The sequence below is a fragment of the Galleria mellonella genome, unplaced genomic scaffold (assembly GCF_026898425.1).
Source record: "Galleria mellonella isolate WM207_F2 unplaced genomic scaffold, CSIRO_AGI_GalMel_v1 utg56, whole genome shotgun sequence".
In the NCBI taxonomy this organism is placed as follows: domain Eukaryota; kingdom Metazoa; phylum Arthropoda; class Insecta; order Lepidoptera; family Pyralidae; genus Galleria; species Galleria mellonella.
In genome coordinates, this window is record NW_026442117.1 from 590,001 (window position 1) to 609,600 (window position 19,600).

The window sequence follows — 19,600 nt, forward strand, 5'->3', positions numbered from 1 at the left end:
TATATATATATATATATATTAATAACTTTATTGACCAAAATAAAATAAGGTACAAAAGGCGGACTTAATGCTAATAGCAGTCTCTACCAGTCAACCTCTGGGATGAACAGTGAATTACGAACGCGGTACTTAATTACTGGAATAATTATAATACATAATTATTATCATAAACTACTAGAGGGAGACTTTATACAAAAGTCAATTGCTTGGGTACCTCTTTCCCATTCGTGTTTCAACCGTGAAGCAGTTGTGTTTGCATGGCTGTGTTTCGGTTTGAAGGGTGGGATATAGCGTGAATTTACTGGGTACAGAGGAATAACACCTGAGTCCTCAGGAATGGCAACACGCGGGGGGTATCATGGGCAAAACAGAATACTCTGTTATGTCTATGGTACTGCTCATGTGTATAGGCGACGGTTACCACTTTCCATCAGGTGGGCCGTCAGCTTGTTTGCCATTCTAAGTTGTATAAAAAAAAAACTTACATACGTATCTATACATATTATTAAAATAAATACTTATAATATTTTTTTTTCTTTTACACATTTATCAAAAAAAAATATTAATTTTCATGTTAAAATAACTTTTCTCTAAGTACATTATATATATTATAAGTAGAAAAACAATTTTATTTTTCATTGTATAATTTATTTTTTATTTTTTGTAACACTTTGTAAGTTTAAGGTATATTTTCAATAAATACAATTATAGAAAGTCAAATATTTATTTAGTAGGTACCTATTATAAGTATTTCCATTCCATACAATACGTAAACCGTCATACTTTTTTTTTGCTGGGTGAAAATGGTATGGTAACCCCGCCTGCGCTATCAGTATACACCGGCGGGGCACCAGTGAGGGATGATAGGTGAGGATGAAACAGGTCAGTTAGCCCATCGTGACGAATTCAACAAGAATTGTTCACGATGGTTTCCAGGTGGAACCACGTGGTGGTCGACCTAATAGGGCATATTGCTGGTACTGGGGCTGCCAAACTCCAGTGCTAACAATCCCTACCAGTTGGCAATGACCTGAAAGAATGTTTTTACCTTTAAGTAATACTTTAAGAGGTTGTTATCATTATTTATAAGTACTTAAGATATATAATTATATATGTGTGAAATTGGGGCATAGATAATGGTAAAGTAATTAACTCTATTAATCAGTGACGTCACACATCCATGGTCCTTGTGACTGCTAGTCATCATCTTCATCTTCATCAGCTTTTAACAGTCCACTGCTGAACACGAGCCTCCCTCTAGGGGTTTTTTTTTTGATGGGTGAAAATGGAATGGCAGCTCCGCCTGCGCTAACGGGATACGCTGGCGAAGCACCAGTGAAGGATAATAGATGAGAATGAAAACAGGCCAGTTAACCTATCATGATGAATTCATCAGGAATTAACCATGATAGTTTCCAGGGGGAACCGTGAGGAAGTCGACCTGGTTGGGTATATTGCTAGCAATAGGATTTTCAGTCTCCATTACTAACAATCCCTTCCCCCCCCCCCCCTCTAGGGGGTTTTGCCAGTAGTTGCCACGCTTGGCAGGCAGATTGGCAACCGCAGTTAGGCTTTGCAGATGTTTTAAGAGTACGTCACTTAATCTAAACAATGTAAAACATGCATCGTCATTTGTATAGATAATCGATATGGATTTAAGAATATTTATATATATATATATATATATATATATATATATATATATATATATATATATATATATATATATATATATATATATATATATATATATATATATATATATATATATATATATATATTATTTAATACAACTTAGAATGGCAAACAAGCTGACGGCCCACCTGCTGGAAAGTGGTAACCGTCGCTTAAAGACATAAGCAGTACCATGGACATAACATAGTATACTGTTTCGCCCATGATACCCCCCATGCGTTGCCATTCCTGAGGACTCAGGTGTTATTCCTCTGTACCCAGTAAATTCACGCCATATCCCACCCTTCAAATCGAAACACAGCCATTTATTAATTAGTACCTAAGTACAATATTAGACATTGAAATTGAAACTATAAGAATTATCTAATCGGTTACAAATTAATCTGATGAGATGTCCATAAAGATAAGTCATAGACATACACGTCAATCTATAGAAATACATTTAAGATTGTCTATGGCAGATACTGGTTCTGAAGTTCCATTTCAAAGAAAATTTAAATAAAAAATTTTAATATGAAATTAGAGCCGAATCTTTATTGTATATAAATTAATTTTCAAATAGATTTACGTTAAAATTAAAAATTAAAAATCTTTACCAATTTAGGTTTTGGAGATGTTTTAAGAGAGACGCTGCTGCCTATCTCTCGTCCTCCCTTAATCGACTTTTACGACACCCACGGGATAGGAAGGGGTGGCTTATTCTATTGAATGCTTTTTTTTATACAACTTAGAATGGCAAACAAGCTGACGGCCCACCTGATGGAAAGTGGTAACCGTCGCCTATAGACATGAGCAGTACCATGGACATGTTGAGTATACTGTTTCGCCCATGATACCCCCATGCGTTGCCATTCCTGAGGACTCAGGTGTTATTCCTCTGCCATGCAAACACAACTGCTTCACGGTTGAAACACAAATGAGACAGAGGTACCCAAACGATCGACTTTTGTACAAAGTCTCCCTCTGGTGAAAGGCTTACAACTAAATTCACTATTAGCATAGGATATGTTGTAATAAAAATTAGAAAAAAAGAAACAATAATATTAGGAAAAAAATGTTAATCGCTTCTGAAATTTATTGATTAAAATAAAAATAAGCCAATGCTTTTAAATAATTCGACTAGCAATTAAAAAAAAACCTTAATATGTGTTACGATAAATTAATAGTTCTGTTACATTTGTTAGGCAATTTTAATATAAACCAGTTTCGTTAACAAATTCCTTCGCGTGTATTAATAAATTTCCATCATATATCTTTTTTTTTTTTACACCATTTGTTATACTTTAATATTTTTTACGCCATCTATTATCAAAAAGAGTTAATAGCAGAAAAAAAAACCACAAAAATCGCATGATATCCATAAACTACATTTCTTGTCCTTCTTAATTATACAGTACCATCCTACCTACCTGTACAAAAATTAGTCCATTACCCTAAGGTTGTCTTGTAAAGATTGCTCTCAGCAATAAGACCGCCTCACTGTACTTATACAACTGTATCGTTATATTTGTTATTTGTCTTGCTTATTCCCTATATTGTATAATGCAAATAAAGTGTATTCATTCATTCATACATTTCTATAAATACTTCTATAATTAAAATAAATTAAAATATAAAAAGTAACACCAAAATTATATGAAGTAAAAAATTTAATTAACATGCAATTTTGACTTTATATAATTTTGATATATAATATATAATTAAATAGTGTGTTAATAGGTACCAAATCGTACCTTTTATATCGTGACAGTAGATAGATAGATAGATAGACTATTTATTTACATTACTTACAGCACACAAATTACAATAAAAAAAAAACATACACAGCAAAAGAGACAAAAGAATAAAAATAAAAAAAAGCACAAATAAAAAAAAAATACAAAAACAAAATACATAATCTACCAATCTCCTTTGTTACCATTCCTTCATGCGTGTGCCATAGTAACACAAAATGGTCACAGCTCAGTTTATTGCTTTGCCCTTAAAAGAGCAAAACACTGATATTCTGCTGTGGCCAAGAGTCAGTCTCACTCACAGTACTCACCATTGTTTTGGAATTATCCTAGAATGTCAATAAAATCGTCTAGAGAAATAAGTTCATGTTACTAGACCATTAGGGACTAATGAAGTACAGCTTAAATGGTCGCGTACAACGCGGTTTCAGAGATGTTTTCTTACACGAACACTCAGGTTATAGAATGAGTTGCCGAAGTTTACCCAAGAGACTACAGCATGGAGTTCTTTAAAAGGGGGGTAAAAAAGTTTCTTCAAGGTCGGCAACGCGCGCTTAATACCTCTGGTATTGCAGGCGTTCATAGGCTACGGTAACCACTTAATATCGGGGGGAAAGTGATTGTTAGCAATGCAAGCAATATGCCCTATCAGGTCGACCTCCACGTGGTTTCCCCTGGAAACCATCGAGAACAATTCTTGTTGAACTCGTCACGATGGGCTAACTGACCTGCTTCATCCTCACCTATCATCCCTCACTGGTGCCCCGCCGGTGTATACCGATAGCGCGGGTGGGGTTGCCATTCCATTATCACCCACTAAAAAAAAACCACTTAATATCATCAGTAGGGGGGGAAAGGGATTGTTAGTAATGGAGATTGAGAATCCTATTGCTAGCAATATACCCAACCAGGTCGACCTCCTCGCGGTTCTCCCTGGAAACTATCATGGTTAATTCCAGATGAATTCATCATGATGGGCTAACTGGCCTGTTTCCATTCTCATCTATCACCCTTCACTGGTGCTCCGCCAGCGTATCCCGTTAGCGCAGGCGGGGTTACCATAACATTTTCACCCATCAAAAAAAAATATCATCAGTGGTATAAAAACAATAACAATAATTATAATTAACTAGTTGCAACAATATGATGTAATAAACAGGTGTTATATTATAATACTATTATCTTATTATAATGTTTAAATGGCATGCAAAATGGAGTCATTACTTAACAACGTTTCATGTAATTAGCAAACTATAGTCAGATTATTGGCTATACTATTAAATCTGACACTCGGTAGAGTGTCAAGCCAAGTTCAAGCTCACAGAACTTGCGAGCAGCACCGTGTGTTTTTTTTTTGATGGGTGAAAATGGTATGATAACCCCACCCCGCCTGCGCTAACGGGATACGCTGGCGGAGCACCAGTGAAGGGTGATAGATGAGAATGAAAACAGGCCAGTTAGCCCATCATGATGAATTCATCAGGAATTAACCATGATAGTTTCCAGGGGGAACCGCGAGGAGGTCGACCTGGTTGTGTATATTGCTAGCAATGGGATTCTCAGTCTCCATTACTAACAATCCCTTTCCCCCCAGCACCGTGTGTACACTTTCGACCCCCTCATAAATCTAAAATATTTCACATAAATATGTCAAATTTGGCTCATATATGGAAACTTGCGAGATACATATATGCTACAAATTTCATAAACACCCCTCAAACGTTTATTTAGATATTAATGTCCACAAATCGTCATTTTTATCACTGACTGACTTACAGATCAAAAATCTAAACCTGATCTAATCTGACCTAGAAAGCTCAGTATATGAGAACTAGCCAAATCAGACCTTAGGCTCCAATATAGTAAACTTAAGTTTTAAGAAGAAATGGTATTTTAAGTTGTTATAAAAAGTTTTATGTTGTTATAAATAATTTTTAAGACTGATCATTGAACTTGGCACCCATTTAGATTTTACTTCTTTTGTCGTTGAAGTCAACAAGCAAGGCATATATCATAATATTGAACTTGGCTCTACTTTTTTATATATTTGTATATAATTAATATACCAGAGGGAGACTTTGTACAAAAGTCGATTGCTTGGGTACCTCTGTCCAATTCGTGTTTCTACCGTGAAGCAGTTGTGTTTGCATGGCTGTGTTTCGGTTTGAAGGGTGAGATATGGCGTGAATTTACTGGGTACAGAGGAATAACACCTGAGTCCTCAGGAATAACAACGCATGGGGGGTATTATGGGCGAAACAGTACACTCTGTTATGTCCATGGTACTGCTCATGTCTATAGGTTACCACTTTCCATCACGTGGGCCGTCAGCTTTTTGCCATTCTAAGTTGTATAAAAAAAAATACATACATCAATACTTAATTAACTATATTCAAATGTCAAAAGGTAAATAAATCTTCCAATATAATTTCATTAAAACTTGGCTCTCATTTTACATTTATGTTTTTGATGGAATAATCAATACATTGTATTATTTTAAATCTATTAAAATTCCTTTCCTATGGGTGTCGTAAAGGGTGACTAAGGGCACTTAATGTATTTGTACTATAATAATTAAACTGAAGGCATTTGCAGACTGTTCAGACTTTACTTGAATCGTGACAGGTCGACCTCCATATGGTTCCCCCACGAAGAGGTCGACCTGATAAAGGTATATTGCTAGCTATGGGATAGTTAAACCCCATTACTAACAATCCCTTTCCCCCTGAAAAGACAGGTCAGTTAGTCCAGCACGATGGCAGCAGCAGGGGGGACCATGTAGAGGTCGACCTGGTCTAGTAATCGGGCCCTTAATCGCCATTACTAACAATCCCTTTCCCCCCGGAGTAAGGTGTTATTCCTCTGTACCCTGTAAATTCACCGCCATATCTCTGTAATGTTATGCATGTATTATATGTATAATACATGCACAATATTGCAGAGAAACACTGATACATTTAGAGGTTTCTAATGTGATGTCGTAAATAAACACATTTTTTGCGCTTACATTGCAAACGCTGGCTGAACCCCACGAGATAAATCAAAATAATGTACTACAGTATTGTACGCTTTAAAAAGGCCAACAAAAAAGTCCGCGATGGTGTATGTCTATCTCTTAAGGATAACCCACAATAACCATTTTTTATACTTTACATTTTACAGGAAAAAATGGCTTATTTACAAAGTGACTTTAAGCAATACACCACTAATTTTTATCCAATTAAGTACCTTAATTACATTGTCCATTTAATATAGATTTATATGGCACTTTACAGCATGTAATTTAAATGATAATTTCCGAAGATATTACAGATTTAAAATGCGGGGACATAGCGATGCGGCATTGCACCCGTGCGAAGCCGGGGCGGGTCGCTAGTATTATTATATGTACTTGGATAAATACAATGTGTAAATATTCAAATATCTCTTTGCTATTGATTGTTTATCAATAAAATCAACAAATACGTGCGTGTACTGTGGACGTCATAGACTTCCAAAGTTCACTGCGCACGCGCAACTCACCGCGCGGCCCAGACAGACGCATTGTCAGAATACTAGTATAATCGTTCAGTTATCTCTCATACGTGCTTCACATTATCTGACCAGATATCTTGTTAATCGCATTTACAATTATTAATTACATAAACATTACCCAAAGGTCTACAATTAATTTTTAAATAACTCCTAACCGTATGTTGTGGGGGGAAAGGGATTGTTAGTAATGGAGACTGAGAATCCCATTGCTAGCAATATACCCAACCAGGTCGACCTCCACGCAGTTCTCCCTGGAAATTATCATGGTTAATTCCTGATGAATTCATCATGATGGGCTAACTGGCCTGTTTTCATTCTCATTGATCACCCTTCACTGGTGCTCCGCCAGCGTATCCCGTTAGCGCAGGCGGAGTTACCATACCATTTTCACCCATCAAAACAAAAAACCGCATTGTGTGTGGGGGGGGGGGAGCTAGTAATCGGATCTTACTGACCCATTATACCCTATCAGGTCGACTTCCACGCGGTTCCCCTTGGAAACCATCGTGATTACTCATCTCGACCTATCATCTCTCACTGGTGCCTCGTCGGTGTATACCGTTAGCGCAAGCGGGGTTACCATTCCATTATCACCCATTAAAAATACCGTATGTAGTGGAGGGGGGAGGAGGAAAGTATTGTTAGTAATAGGGTCTAACTGACCCATTGCCAGCAATATACCATATCAGGTTGACCTCCACGCGGTTTCCCCTGGAAACTTTTCGCCGTTAATTCTAGTGTAATTCGTCAGGATGGGCTAATTAGCCTGCTTTCATCCTCATCTATCATCTTTCACTGGTGCCCCGCTGGTGTATACCGATAGCGCAAGCGGGGTTACCATTCCATCATTACCCATTAAAAAAAATCGTATGTAATGACTGTGCTAATTATGAAAAAAAAAACACTGTCTTTAATGACATGGGGATACATCAGGGATGGCAGACTTTAAGACCCTTCTTAGACCCAAGATCAACTATTTACTGACGAAACTCTATGTGATCTACCAATTGCATACTTCTTGAAATCTCAAATGAAACAACATAGTTCAGTACACAATGTAGTATTTATTTATTTATTTATTTATTTATTTACACTTTATTGTATCAAGTAAAAAGAGAAATAACAAATACAGTAAATATTAATGAGAAGTGATACAAAAGGCGGCCTTATCGCTAAGCAATCTCTTCCAGACAACCTTTGGGTAGAGGACATTGAGAAAAAGACAAAGAGTAGGTGGCGCACTATTATATAAATATTAGCATATACAAACATATATACATACATACATACATACACATACATATATAATATATACACAATAAAATATATACATACCATACACATACCTGATGCCATTAAGAGACTACCGACTAAACCGTCTTTCAAAAAAAGCGTTCACGCTCACTTTTTATCTTTATCCGTGCAGTAAGTACTTTATATTATTCCCAAATTCGTGTATAATATAGTATATATCACATATGTGTAAGTATATTTGTTATTCATATATATTTATTCGTTTATATATGTAATTTTAGTATGTATGTATATCAATAATTACTAGTACCGCATTCGAGTATTCTGACACTTCCCTACGGTTGACTGGGAGAGAATGCTTTTAGCATTAAGTCCGCCATGTACACATATTTGTACTAATGAATAAATAAATAAAAAAAAACTTATGTATTATATTTATATATTAGGTATAGTATTGTAGTATTTTTTATTTTATTAAGAGGGAAAAGGTTTTTTTTTTTTTTTTTTATAGAACTTAGAATGGCAAACAAGCTGACGGCCCACCTGATGGAAAGTGGTAACCGTCGCCTATAGACATAAGCAGTACCATGGACATAACAGAGTATACTGTTTCTGTTTATTTTTGCACTGCCACGCTCCACCGGACTAATAGTCGCGATCGATCGCTTGGCAACCCCCAGTCTAAATGCATACCAAATTACATTTAAATCGATACAGCAGTTATCCGTTATTGAGTAACAAATATCCAAAATTCTGCAATTTTATATATTTATAATTGTAGCTATATATATCTCATGATTATCTATCTTATATTTTTACCTGAGGGAGACTTTGTACAAAAGTCGTTTGCTTGGGTACCTCTGCCCCATTCGTGTTTCAACCGTGAACCAGTTGTGTTTGCATGGCTGTATTTCGGTTTGAAGGATGGGATATGTCGTGAATTTGCTGGGTACAGGGGAATAACACCTGAGTCCTCAGGAATGGCAACGCATGGGGGTATCATGGGCGAAACAGTATACTCTGTTATGTGCATGGTACTGCTCATGTGTATAGGCGACGGTTGCCACTTTCCATCAGGTGGGCCGTCAGCTTGTTTGCCATTCTAAGTTGTATAAAAAAAATCCAAAATAATAAGATAGCTACACTTTGCGTAATTAGATAGCTAGGTACGAGTATATATTTGTCTTGGTCGAGGGAAATAAAATTTAATTATTTATATAATTAATCAAAAAATGTAAATTAATTGATTAATCTAATTAAAAGTAGTGGAATGTAAATATTATTACACCTTTAAATTTTACATATTTTTTCGTATATACTAGCTGACTCGGCAAACGTTGTTTTACCATATACATTATTTCGAGAACTATACATGAAAATTTATCGTACTACAATTATTATATTGGATTGCCATCTTATCATATTATATTACATTATAGGGTTGCACCCTATAATGGAATATAAAAATTGCGATTAAAAAACAGGGGTTGATCGTAAAAGGGTGAAAATTTGAAGTTGTATGTATTTTTCAATGCTAAATCATATTAAAATAAAAATACAAAATTTTGTCAAAAAAATTAAAAAAAACTTTTTTAAGGGTGGGTCACTCTTCATTGTGGGGTATAAAAAATAGATGTTGGCCGATTCTCAGACCTACTCAATATGCACACAAAATTTCATGAAAATCGGTAAAGCCGTGTCGGAGGAGTTTGGTAACAAACGCCGTGACACGAGAATTTTATATATTAGATATTGAGTTAAGCTACCGTCCATAGAAACACTAAATTAAAAAAGTAAATATTTTTTGGACGTTTGCGTAAAAAAATATATTATTTAAAAACTTTACAGACATAGTATGATGATGCGTTATCATGTTTTTTTCAGTTTATTACCTGTATTTATAAAATGTAGAGCCATTTTAGGTCATAAAGATAAAAATATACCTGCATTTATGGTATCACTGAAAAAGGATAGGTAGTTTTTTTATGAATGGTAACCCTGCCCGTGCTATCGGTATACACTGGCGGGGCACCAATGCGGGATGATAGGTGACGATGAAAGCAGGTCAGTTAGGCTATCGTGACAAATTCCACTAGAATTAATCACGATGGTTTCCAGGGGGAACCGCGTGGAGGTCAACCTCATAGGGTGTATTGCTAGCAATGAGTCAATTAGACACCATTACTAACAATCCTTTTTCTCTCAGGATAGATAGTTAGGTAAATTAAAATTAACTTCGTAAGTTAAACTAAACACTTTTAAAGTTATATTTTGTTTGTTTATTTTCCATTCTAAGTCGTATTTGTATTTGTTATTTTATGCAACACAGAATGGCAAACAAGCTGACGGCCCACCTGATGGAAAGTGGTAACCGTCGCCTATACACATGAGCAGTACCATGGACATAACAGAGTATACTGTTTCGCCCATGATACTCCTCATGCGTTGCTATTCCTGAGGACTCAGGTGTTATTCCTCTGTACCCAGTAAATTCACGCCATATCCCATCCTTCAAACCGAAACACAGCTATGCAAACACAACTGCTTCATGGTAGAAACACGAATGGGACAGAAGTACCCAAGCAATCGACTTTTGTACAAAGTCTCCCTCTTATATCCTATATCCTCTATCTTATATCCTCTCCTATAACTTATTTTATAATTAAAAATTCAAATTTTAAACATTTATTTATTCTCCACAATACTGTATGAACAAACTATTTACTTAAGAAAACTCAATGTATGGATAAACAAGCTTAAGTGGCAATGGGCTGGTCACATAGCTCGAAGAACCGACAACCGATGGGGGAGAAAGATTCTTGAGCGGCGACCGCGTACGGCTAAACGCAGTGTAGGACGATCCCACTAGATGGAGTGGACGACCTGAAATGCATTGCAGGGCGTCAGTGGATGCAGGTGGCTCAGGACCGTTCTTTATGGCAGTCTATGGGGGAGGATTATGTCCAACAGTGGACGGATGATGGATGAAATAAGTCAGTGTATGTATAGTAGAGACTGATGGTTGAACTAGGATATATATCTTATATATAAAAATATATATATATATATATATATATATATAAAATTCTCGTGTCACGGCGTTTGTTACCAAACTCCTCCGAAACGGCTTCACCGATTTTTATGAAATTTTGTGTGCATATTGGGTAGGTCTGAGAATCGGTCAACATCTATTTTTCATACCCATAAGGGTGACTCTCCCCAAAAAAAATTTTTTTTTTCTTTTTTTGACAAATTTTTCCACTTTTATTTTATTATGATTTAGCATTGGAAAATACATACAAATTCAAATTTTCACGCTTTTACGATCAACACCTCTTTTAAATCGCGATTTTTATATGCCGCAATAGGGTTGCAAGATGACAATCGAATATAATAATTGTAGTACGATACATTTTCATTCTCGAAATAACGTATATGGTAAAACAACGTTTGCCGAGTCAGCTAGTATATTACAAATAAATATAATACCTACCTACTTATAAAATAGATGTATCTCAATTACATTTTCTGATAACTTCTATTTAGACATTTACGTATGGATAATTATAATAATATTATTGCAATAAATTGACTGAAGTCTAACTAGATTCATCACCATCATCATGTCAGCCTTTAACTGTCCACTGCTGGACATAAGCCTCCCCCTTGGGGGGTTATGCCAGTAGTTGCCACGCTTGGCAGGCGGATTGGCAACCGCAGTTAGGCTTTAGAGATGTTTTAAGAGGAACGCTGCTGCCCATCCCTGGCTCTCCCTTAGTCGGCTCTTACGACACCCACGAGATAGAAAGGAGTGGTCGGGACATTCCATGTCGGGACCACATGGATTACTTAATATATATTTAGTTATTATATTATTTTCCCAAATATACAGATTTATATTACGTATTGTACTAAAAACACTTTTTAGTTATGAGGATTTTTTTGCTGGGTGAAAATGGTATGGTAACCCCGCCTGCGCTAACGGGATACGCTGGCGGAGCACCAGTGAAGGGTGATCGATGAGAATGAAAACAGGCCAGTTAGCCCATCATGATGAATTCATCAGGAATTAACCATGATAGTTTCCAGGGAAAACCGCGAGGAAGTCAACCTGGCTGGGTATATTTCTAGCAATAGGATTCTCAGTCTCCATCACTAACAATCCCTTTCCCCGCTTATTTTGAGGATTGGTATTTAACCAACAATTCGGAATTACTTATTTTTAATTTGGTTTTGAATGATAAATTTAAATCAGCAGGGAATTACATGCTTAAGTAATATACCTACATGTAAAACTAATGAGCCGTTCCAATATTGCACGGTAATTTATTATGTCGTAAGTATCTCTTATGGTTTAGCCAGCGTAAGCCATGAGACGAATTTATTCGGCAATTCTATTATAAAATATTAAATGTACACGTATCTATTTATTCATAATTGGATTTATAAATATGAGTGGTCGCCCTGTGGTCGAAATTCGACCATAACATATGTTGTAATAAATTAATTCATTACGGTTACGTTTAACATTCAGTGAGACTATAGACAAGTAATATTAAAGGCAAACAATATTAATCTATTCTCAATTTGATCACATACTTTAACGATAAACAAAAGAGTATATATGCGTGTGTTAAATACATTGTAGCGTGTGTGTTATTTTTATCGATTTAATGTATTTTTTGGGCATAATAAAAAAAAAAATAGCATTCTGCACTCCTTCTTTATATAAACTATAAGTGTGCGAAATTTCATACTCCTCCGTCCGCGCAATTTTCGTTTTTTTTTTTTATTATTATACAACTTAGAATGGCAAACAAGCTGACGGTCCACCTGATGGAAAGTGGTAACCGTCGCCTATAGACATGAGCAGTACTATGGACGTAACAGAGTATATTGTTTCGCCCATGCATTACTATTCCTGAGGACTCAGGTGTTATTCCTCTGTACCCAGTAAATTCACGCCATATCCCACACTTCAAACCGTAACACAGCCATGCAAACACAACTGCTTCACGGTTGAAACACGAATGGGACAGAGGTACACAAGCAAACGACTTTTGTACAGTCTTCCTCTGGTAAAAAGTGAAACAAAGTTTCTGCTTCACGTGTTAATATATAAACCTTTTGTAAATTAATATCTGAAAGACAGTGAAATCCATAACAAAATTCATTGTGTAGTTTAGAAGTAATCAAAGAAATAGGCAAACGCTGACAACTGTATTTTTTTATACTATTTAGATGGAGAATGTAATTAAAACTTTCAATTTTAAAGAATATTTTTATCTACTTATTTAGGTATACCATACCTACCTATATACGTTGTCTGCAGCCGATATTAATAGGAGTTATTACGAAAGCCAAATATTTATTTCCGTCATTCGTATGTATGTAGACACTAACACCAAATGGTCTCTTGTTATTACAAAATTAAATAGTCACTATATCAGTTTATGAAAATATTTGTAAATATTAAATATGTACTTGTGAATTATGTTTATATTGTATTACATTCGTGCCTACGTTATCATAAGATAGCGCTGATACTGGCTCACGTGTGTGCTGTGTAGGCCTAAATAATATGTGACTTTTTGCGAGCTATAATATTGTTTATATTGTCTCAATTGTTATCACTGTGTATATTTAGATTTATTTTTACGTGAATTTTTAAATATATTACCTATTTGAAACGTTTGATGATTCATTTTTCAATGTTCAATTTCACTTAAAGATTAAGATCTTGAGACAATAAAAAAGGTTTGATTTACAACTGTGACACCGTTATTTTATTGTTACTTAAACCCAATTGTATTGTTCCAGGAAGTCAATCACGGCCCTCCTAAATAGGTAAATGAAAGATAATAACATTATGGGTGACGATATTTTGTTTTATTCATTATAATTCTCGTATCTTAATCCTACTACAACTTCAATAAATATCTATACACTTTGGGAATACCTATTTACATTACTAATTAGGTAAACTCTATACAAACAATAGCGGAATGCTACAGTGAGGTACATTAACAAATTAGCTAAGTAGAATATTGCAATAATGCGTAACACATGCATGGACACAAGAGATTCCAGACCTCGGCACAAATTATTGTCCTCTGCCCCTTATTGCTAGATTAACTAATATTAAAATCACAGATATTATAGTGGAAATGTCTCAAGTACTCTCCCGAGTCATTTGATCAGCCTCTATGAGATCGCTTCGCTCGAGGAGTCACTGTCTAGAGAGTACAGTGACGGGCTTGTAGATGTGAGGTGTGAGGGGATGATGCGACGGCGACGGCAGCTCAGGGCTGGATGTGCCCGACGTGGGGGGCGAGTGCGTCATCAGAGGGGGCGACGAGGGCAGCAGCGGCGACGTTTGCGACAGCATCGCTGAACTTTGGCTCAACGGAGCGTTTTGTAGTAACGAGGTTTGTAGAAAAGGTGCCGACGGTAGCCTCTCCGCGCCGTACAGAGCGGGGCCGTACGGAAGGGCGGCATAACCCATCGGCTCTGCGCCACGGAATGCTGGATGCACTGCACTCGGAGCTACGGGCGGTGTCTTCATCTGTATCGGCGCATATCTCTGGTAGAGCAGTTGTGAATAGAGACCGACGAGTTGTGTATAAGTGGCTGGAGGGTAAGCACCAGGCAGTGGAGCGCCGGGGAACAGGGGCCGTTTGAAGCAAGCAAGCCGCGACCTGCCGTTGAGAGCTGACCGCCGACGGAGCTTGCCAGTCGTGCCTCCGATGAATACATCCTCGGCGGAAGCGTCCAGCATCCAGTAATTTCCTTTACCGGGATCGTCGTAATGGCGAGGCACTTTCACAAAGCACTTGTTGAGGCTGAGGTTGTGTCTGATAGAGTTCTGCCAACCTTGCCTGTTTTCTCTGTAGTATGGGAAATTCGTCATGATGTATTCGTAGATGCCGTTTAGCGTCAGCCGCTTCTCGGGACTGTTGCGTATTGCCATCATAATGAGGGCATTGTAGCTGTATGCGGGCTTCTCGTGTTTCTTATCCTTTTTCTCGCTATCATCTCCTTTGGGTTTGGTGCAGTCGACGGGCTCTGTGCCGATAACGTCCAGCTCCGAATCGCTGAGATCCGCCTCCGAGGGCGAAGCGCCCGTTGACGATGTAGTCGGCGACGGCGGTGGCTTGTTCACCGCATGATTCATAAGTATAGAGTTTATACTGAAATCTCCTTCGAACTTCACCATGTTGCACTAATAACAGTTTGTAAGCGACGCGCTGAACGTACACAATGCACGCGATCGGCGAACGAACTGGCGGACGCGGAGGCGGGCTGCGCTATTTATACCGCGGACGGTTAGCGCCGCCTCTGTAGCTTCCGATAGCGGTCGACGCCAATGAGATCGGGAGCTTTTTTGTACATACGACACGCCTCGCTTCCCGTAGCTTGTACCAATCCCCACTTCTGCTGTGGAGCTTCGGCCGTTTCACGTAGTTTTATTTGAACAGCGCTAACTCAAGTTTATTTATTGTTTCGTATCTGTTGTATCGCATTTATGGTTACATAGCGATGGTGGTTTGTTGTGTGATTAATGCAATTAAAAAGCATTCATTCTGGGCATTTAATTGAGGTGTCATTTTTTTTAACGGTAGTTAGGTTATGCGAAATTATACGATTAGATTCTATACTCATTAATTACATATATGCCAAAATATAGGTAGATTATATTTTAATCGGATTACGTTTATCTGTTGTCAGTATTAATTAAATTAAACTGTGTACGTACTTGGATGCGACAAAAGTACTTGATTTGGATGCTTTCGTAAATTTATACGCTATTGATCTTTGTCCAAGGTAAATATTATTGTTTATTCATCATTAATAATGGATATTAATCAACTCGTGACTCACTCGTTTCGTACTTACGGCGGAATCCACGAATGTGGAAGGTATCAACAATTCAGTACCTAGTAGATATCTTATCGAATTATCAATGTGTCACAATAATTTATAATTGTTTAAAAAATGTTTTGTAAATAAATATTAAAAAAAATATATATATTGTTATTAAGTCGACACCTTACCTACCTTTTATATGTATCTACCTATTATTGGCACATAAGTACCATTTGTAACTTGTTTATTTAAATTCAAGGCTTCGCAAAATAAGGATTACTATCAATTGATACCTAAATAAGAAATATCAGGGGGAAAGGGATCGTTAGAAATGAAGTTTGACAGCCCCATTGCTAGCAATATGCCCTATTAGATCAACCTCCACGTGGTTCCCCTTGGAATCCATCGTGAACAATTCTTGTTGAATTCGTCAAGATGGGCTAACTGACCTGCTTCATCCTCACCTATCATCCTTCACTGGTGCCCCGCCGGTGTATACTGATAGCGCGGGTGGGGTTGCCATTCCATTATCATCCATTAAAAAAAAATAGGCAAGTAGACATCTACTTACTATGTACATTATTATCTTTAAATTATTTAAAAAACTGTACTAAAATGTAATAAATTATTTCAAGAAATCAATTCGTGACATTTAGAAATCCTTACGTACTCTTTACTTTTTTACTCTTTCAGGTTTAAATGAGTATTTAAAGGTCAAAATATTAATTTATTTAGATATATCTTCTCTTTTCATTTAAGAGTTTCCTCTTGTCGGTGCAACTAATTCATGCATCTTCTTCCAGCCAGCTCTATCCCACGCCATATCCTTGACCTCCCTATACGACATGACACCTAGCGTTTCTTTTATCTTTCCCATGTAGTTATTCCTCGGTCTTCCTCTTTCTCTTTTGCCCTTTATTTTTCCTTCTACTATGCTCTTTAAAAAGTTAACATGTCGTATAAAATGGCCCAGCATTTTGCCTCTTCTATTCTCTAATCCAGATATTTGTTCTTGCAAAATTATTTAAACCCTTTTAGTGATGTTTTGAACAAAAAAGGAAATTCATGAACCATATTGTCTTTGTGTTCGCTCAGGATGGTGTAGTCACATACATGGCGTGTTATTTTATTTATTTATTTATTTATACTTTTGTACACATTTTAATGTCTACAGGACGGAGTTAATACCTGATGGCATTCTCTACTAATCAACCTTAATTTTACCTATAGAAAAGGCGCATAAATAGATACTTATTTAACAATAACTCATTAAGGTAATTAGCATTCAAAATAACAGGATTAAAAGATTTAATTGGGTAAGTAATTATAATATATTACATATATATATACAATAGTATGTAGGCCTTTGTCCTATCCGTATGGTCCCGGCATAGAACAGGCCATCCCTTCCTTTCATGTGGGTGTCGTAAGAGGCGACTAAAAGAACTTAATGCTATATTTAGCATTAAGTTCTCTAAAAGCATAACTGCGATTGCCAATTCACCTGCCAAACGTGGTAAATTCTTCTAATGGGCAAGACTTATGAAATGATGAAGTATGTCTTAATTATTACTTAGTTATTATTTTTAAATTAACATTAGGTAAGCATTTAGTTTTATTTTTAAACAGCGTATTAATAAATGTAAGTTAGTTGACATTATAATGAATTGTCAGTGGGCATTAACATTAGTAATTAATGAATCATTAATTTACTTCTTGATTTCGGCAACAATCAAATTGTCTGCCAATTGTACCGACTAATTAGTCCAGTGACAATAAAAAACCACGTCGCAAACGTAACACATTTGAGAAACATTGAAAAGACAATCGTTGTTCTAATAATATTTACCTACCAGAGGGAGTCTTTGCAGAAGTCGTTTGCTTGGCCACATCTGTCCCATTCTAATACTCCCTTCTCCCTCGTTCCTGTTTATAAAATTAGACACTTTGACTATGACATTTTGATTGTCCATTTTCTAATGAGTACTAGATACATGTGTTACACATGTTACCAGAGGGTGACTTTGTACAAAAGTCGATTGCTGGTACCCAACCTCTGTCCCATTCGTGTTTCTACCGTGGAGCAGTTGTGTTTGCATGGTTGTGTTTCGGTTTAAAGGGTACGATGTGACAGTGAATTTACAGGGTACAGAAGAATAACACCTGAATCCTCAGGAATGGTAACGCATGGGGGGTGTCATGGGCTAAACAGTATACTCTGTTATGTCCACGGTACCGCTCATGTCTATAGGCGACGGTTACTAATTTCCTTCAGGTGGGCCGTTAACTTGTTCGCCATTCTAAGATGCATAAAAAAGTATTAATTAAACCTGTGACGTTAAAATATAAAATTAACTAAAGGTTAAGTAAGTTATTTAAATGATTTTGTTACTGTTTTTTTTTGTAATAGGTTAGCATTAGTGAGAGATGATAAGTGATAGTGAAACAGCATATAACAGATTAATACACCACGATTTCAACACGATGATTACAAGGAGGGACCACGTGTAGGTCGACCTGTCAGGGTATATTACTAACAATGGAACTGGCAGTCTGCATTACATATACTTGCATATTAGTCGTATAGAAATTGTATTAAAATAGGTTTAGTAGTTTAGTTCTAACATCGAAATAACTGGTTCTACTACAATTTTTGTGGGGTTTTTTTAAACACAATTCTACAATTGCCCTTGTCCAGATCTGGCTCACAAGATGACCGAAAGGTGGCGTCCATCGAAATCAATCCAATCGTTTTGTCGGTGAACGGTCTTATCCCAACCAGTTTGGAACAACATCTCAGACGGTTGGGATTCCGAGGCGGCTCACTCCCGAGAAAGATGCAGAAGGCGGTGCTCTTAGATTCTGCCCGTATTGTACGCCGGTTTCTTTCCTTGGGGCCCTGAACCCCGGCCGACTGTGCTTCTGCCGGGGGTTAGTTGCCATCTCCTCTCCTTAAGAGGGGGAGATGTGAATTTTTGTAAAGTTTAAAAAGTAATAATAATAAAAAGAGCATTAATAAACGATTAATAAGTGAATGTCTAGGTAGTAGTGGTCGGCCAGTGGTCGAAATTCGACCATAACATTATATTGTGAATAAATAAATTTATTATGGTTATGTTTGACATTCAGTAGGACTTTAAGTACCAATTTACAGTGGTACCCTGCACTTTGGTTATGTTTTGCTAAGAGAGGGACTGGCTGTAAACCAGCACTGTGCAGCTGTTCACATTGCGTTGGGACACTCGCAGCGTCAGCTGAGCCGGTTCCTTTTGCCGAGTATGGGACACTTCTTGTATATGTTATCTATATTGTATATTGTAATTGTATGTTTACTGGCAATAAATGTTTCTATTCTATAGACAAATAATATTAAAAACAAACAATATTAATCTAATCTCAATTTGACCACAGACTTTAGCAATAAACAAAAGAGTATATATTCATGTGTGTGCCAAATGCATGGTAGTGTGTGTAATTTTTTTTATTGATTTAATGTATTTTTATGCATAATTACAAAA

At 36.7% G+C, this 19,600-nt stretch overlaps 1 protein-coding gene across 1 annotated transcript; it reads right to left on the reverse strand.

Annotated features, from left to right (window-relative positions):
- Positions 1-14,083: 14,083 nt before the first annotated feature.
- On the reverse strand, positions 14,084-15,485 carry LOC113513206 (fork head domain transcription factor slp2-like). The gene has a single exon (XM_026897190.3). The coding sequence runs from the start codon at positions 15,430-15,432 to the stop codon at positions 14,446-14,448; it is 987 nt and encodes a 328-aa protein (XP_026752991.1). The 5' UTR covers positions 15,433-15,485; the 3' UTR covers positions 14,084-14,445.
- Between the last annotated feature and the right edge of the window lie 4,115 nt (positions 15,486-19,600).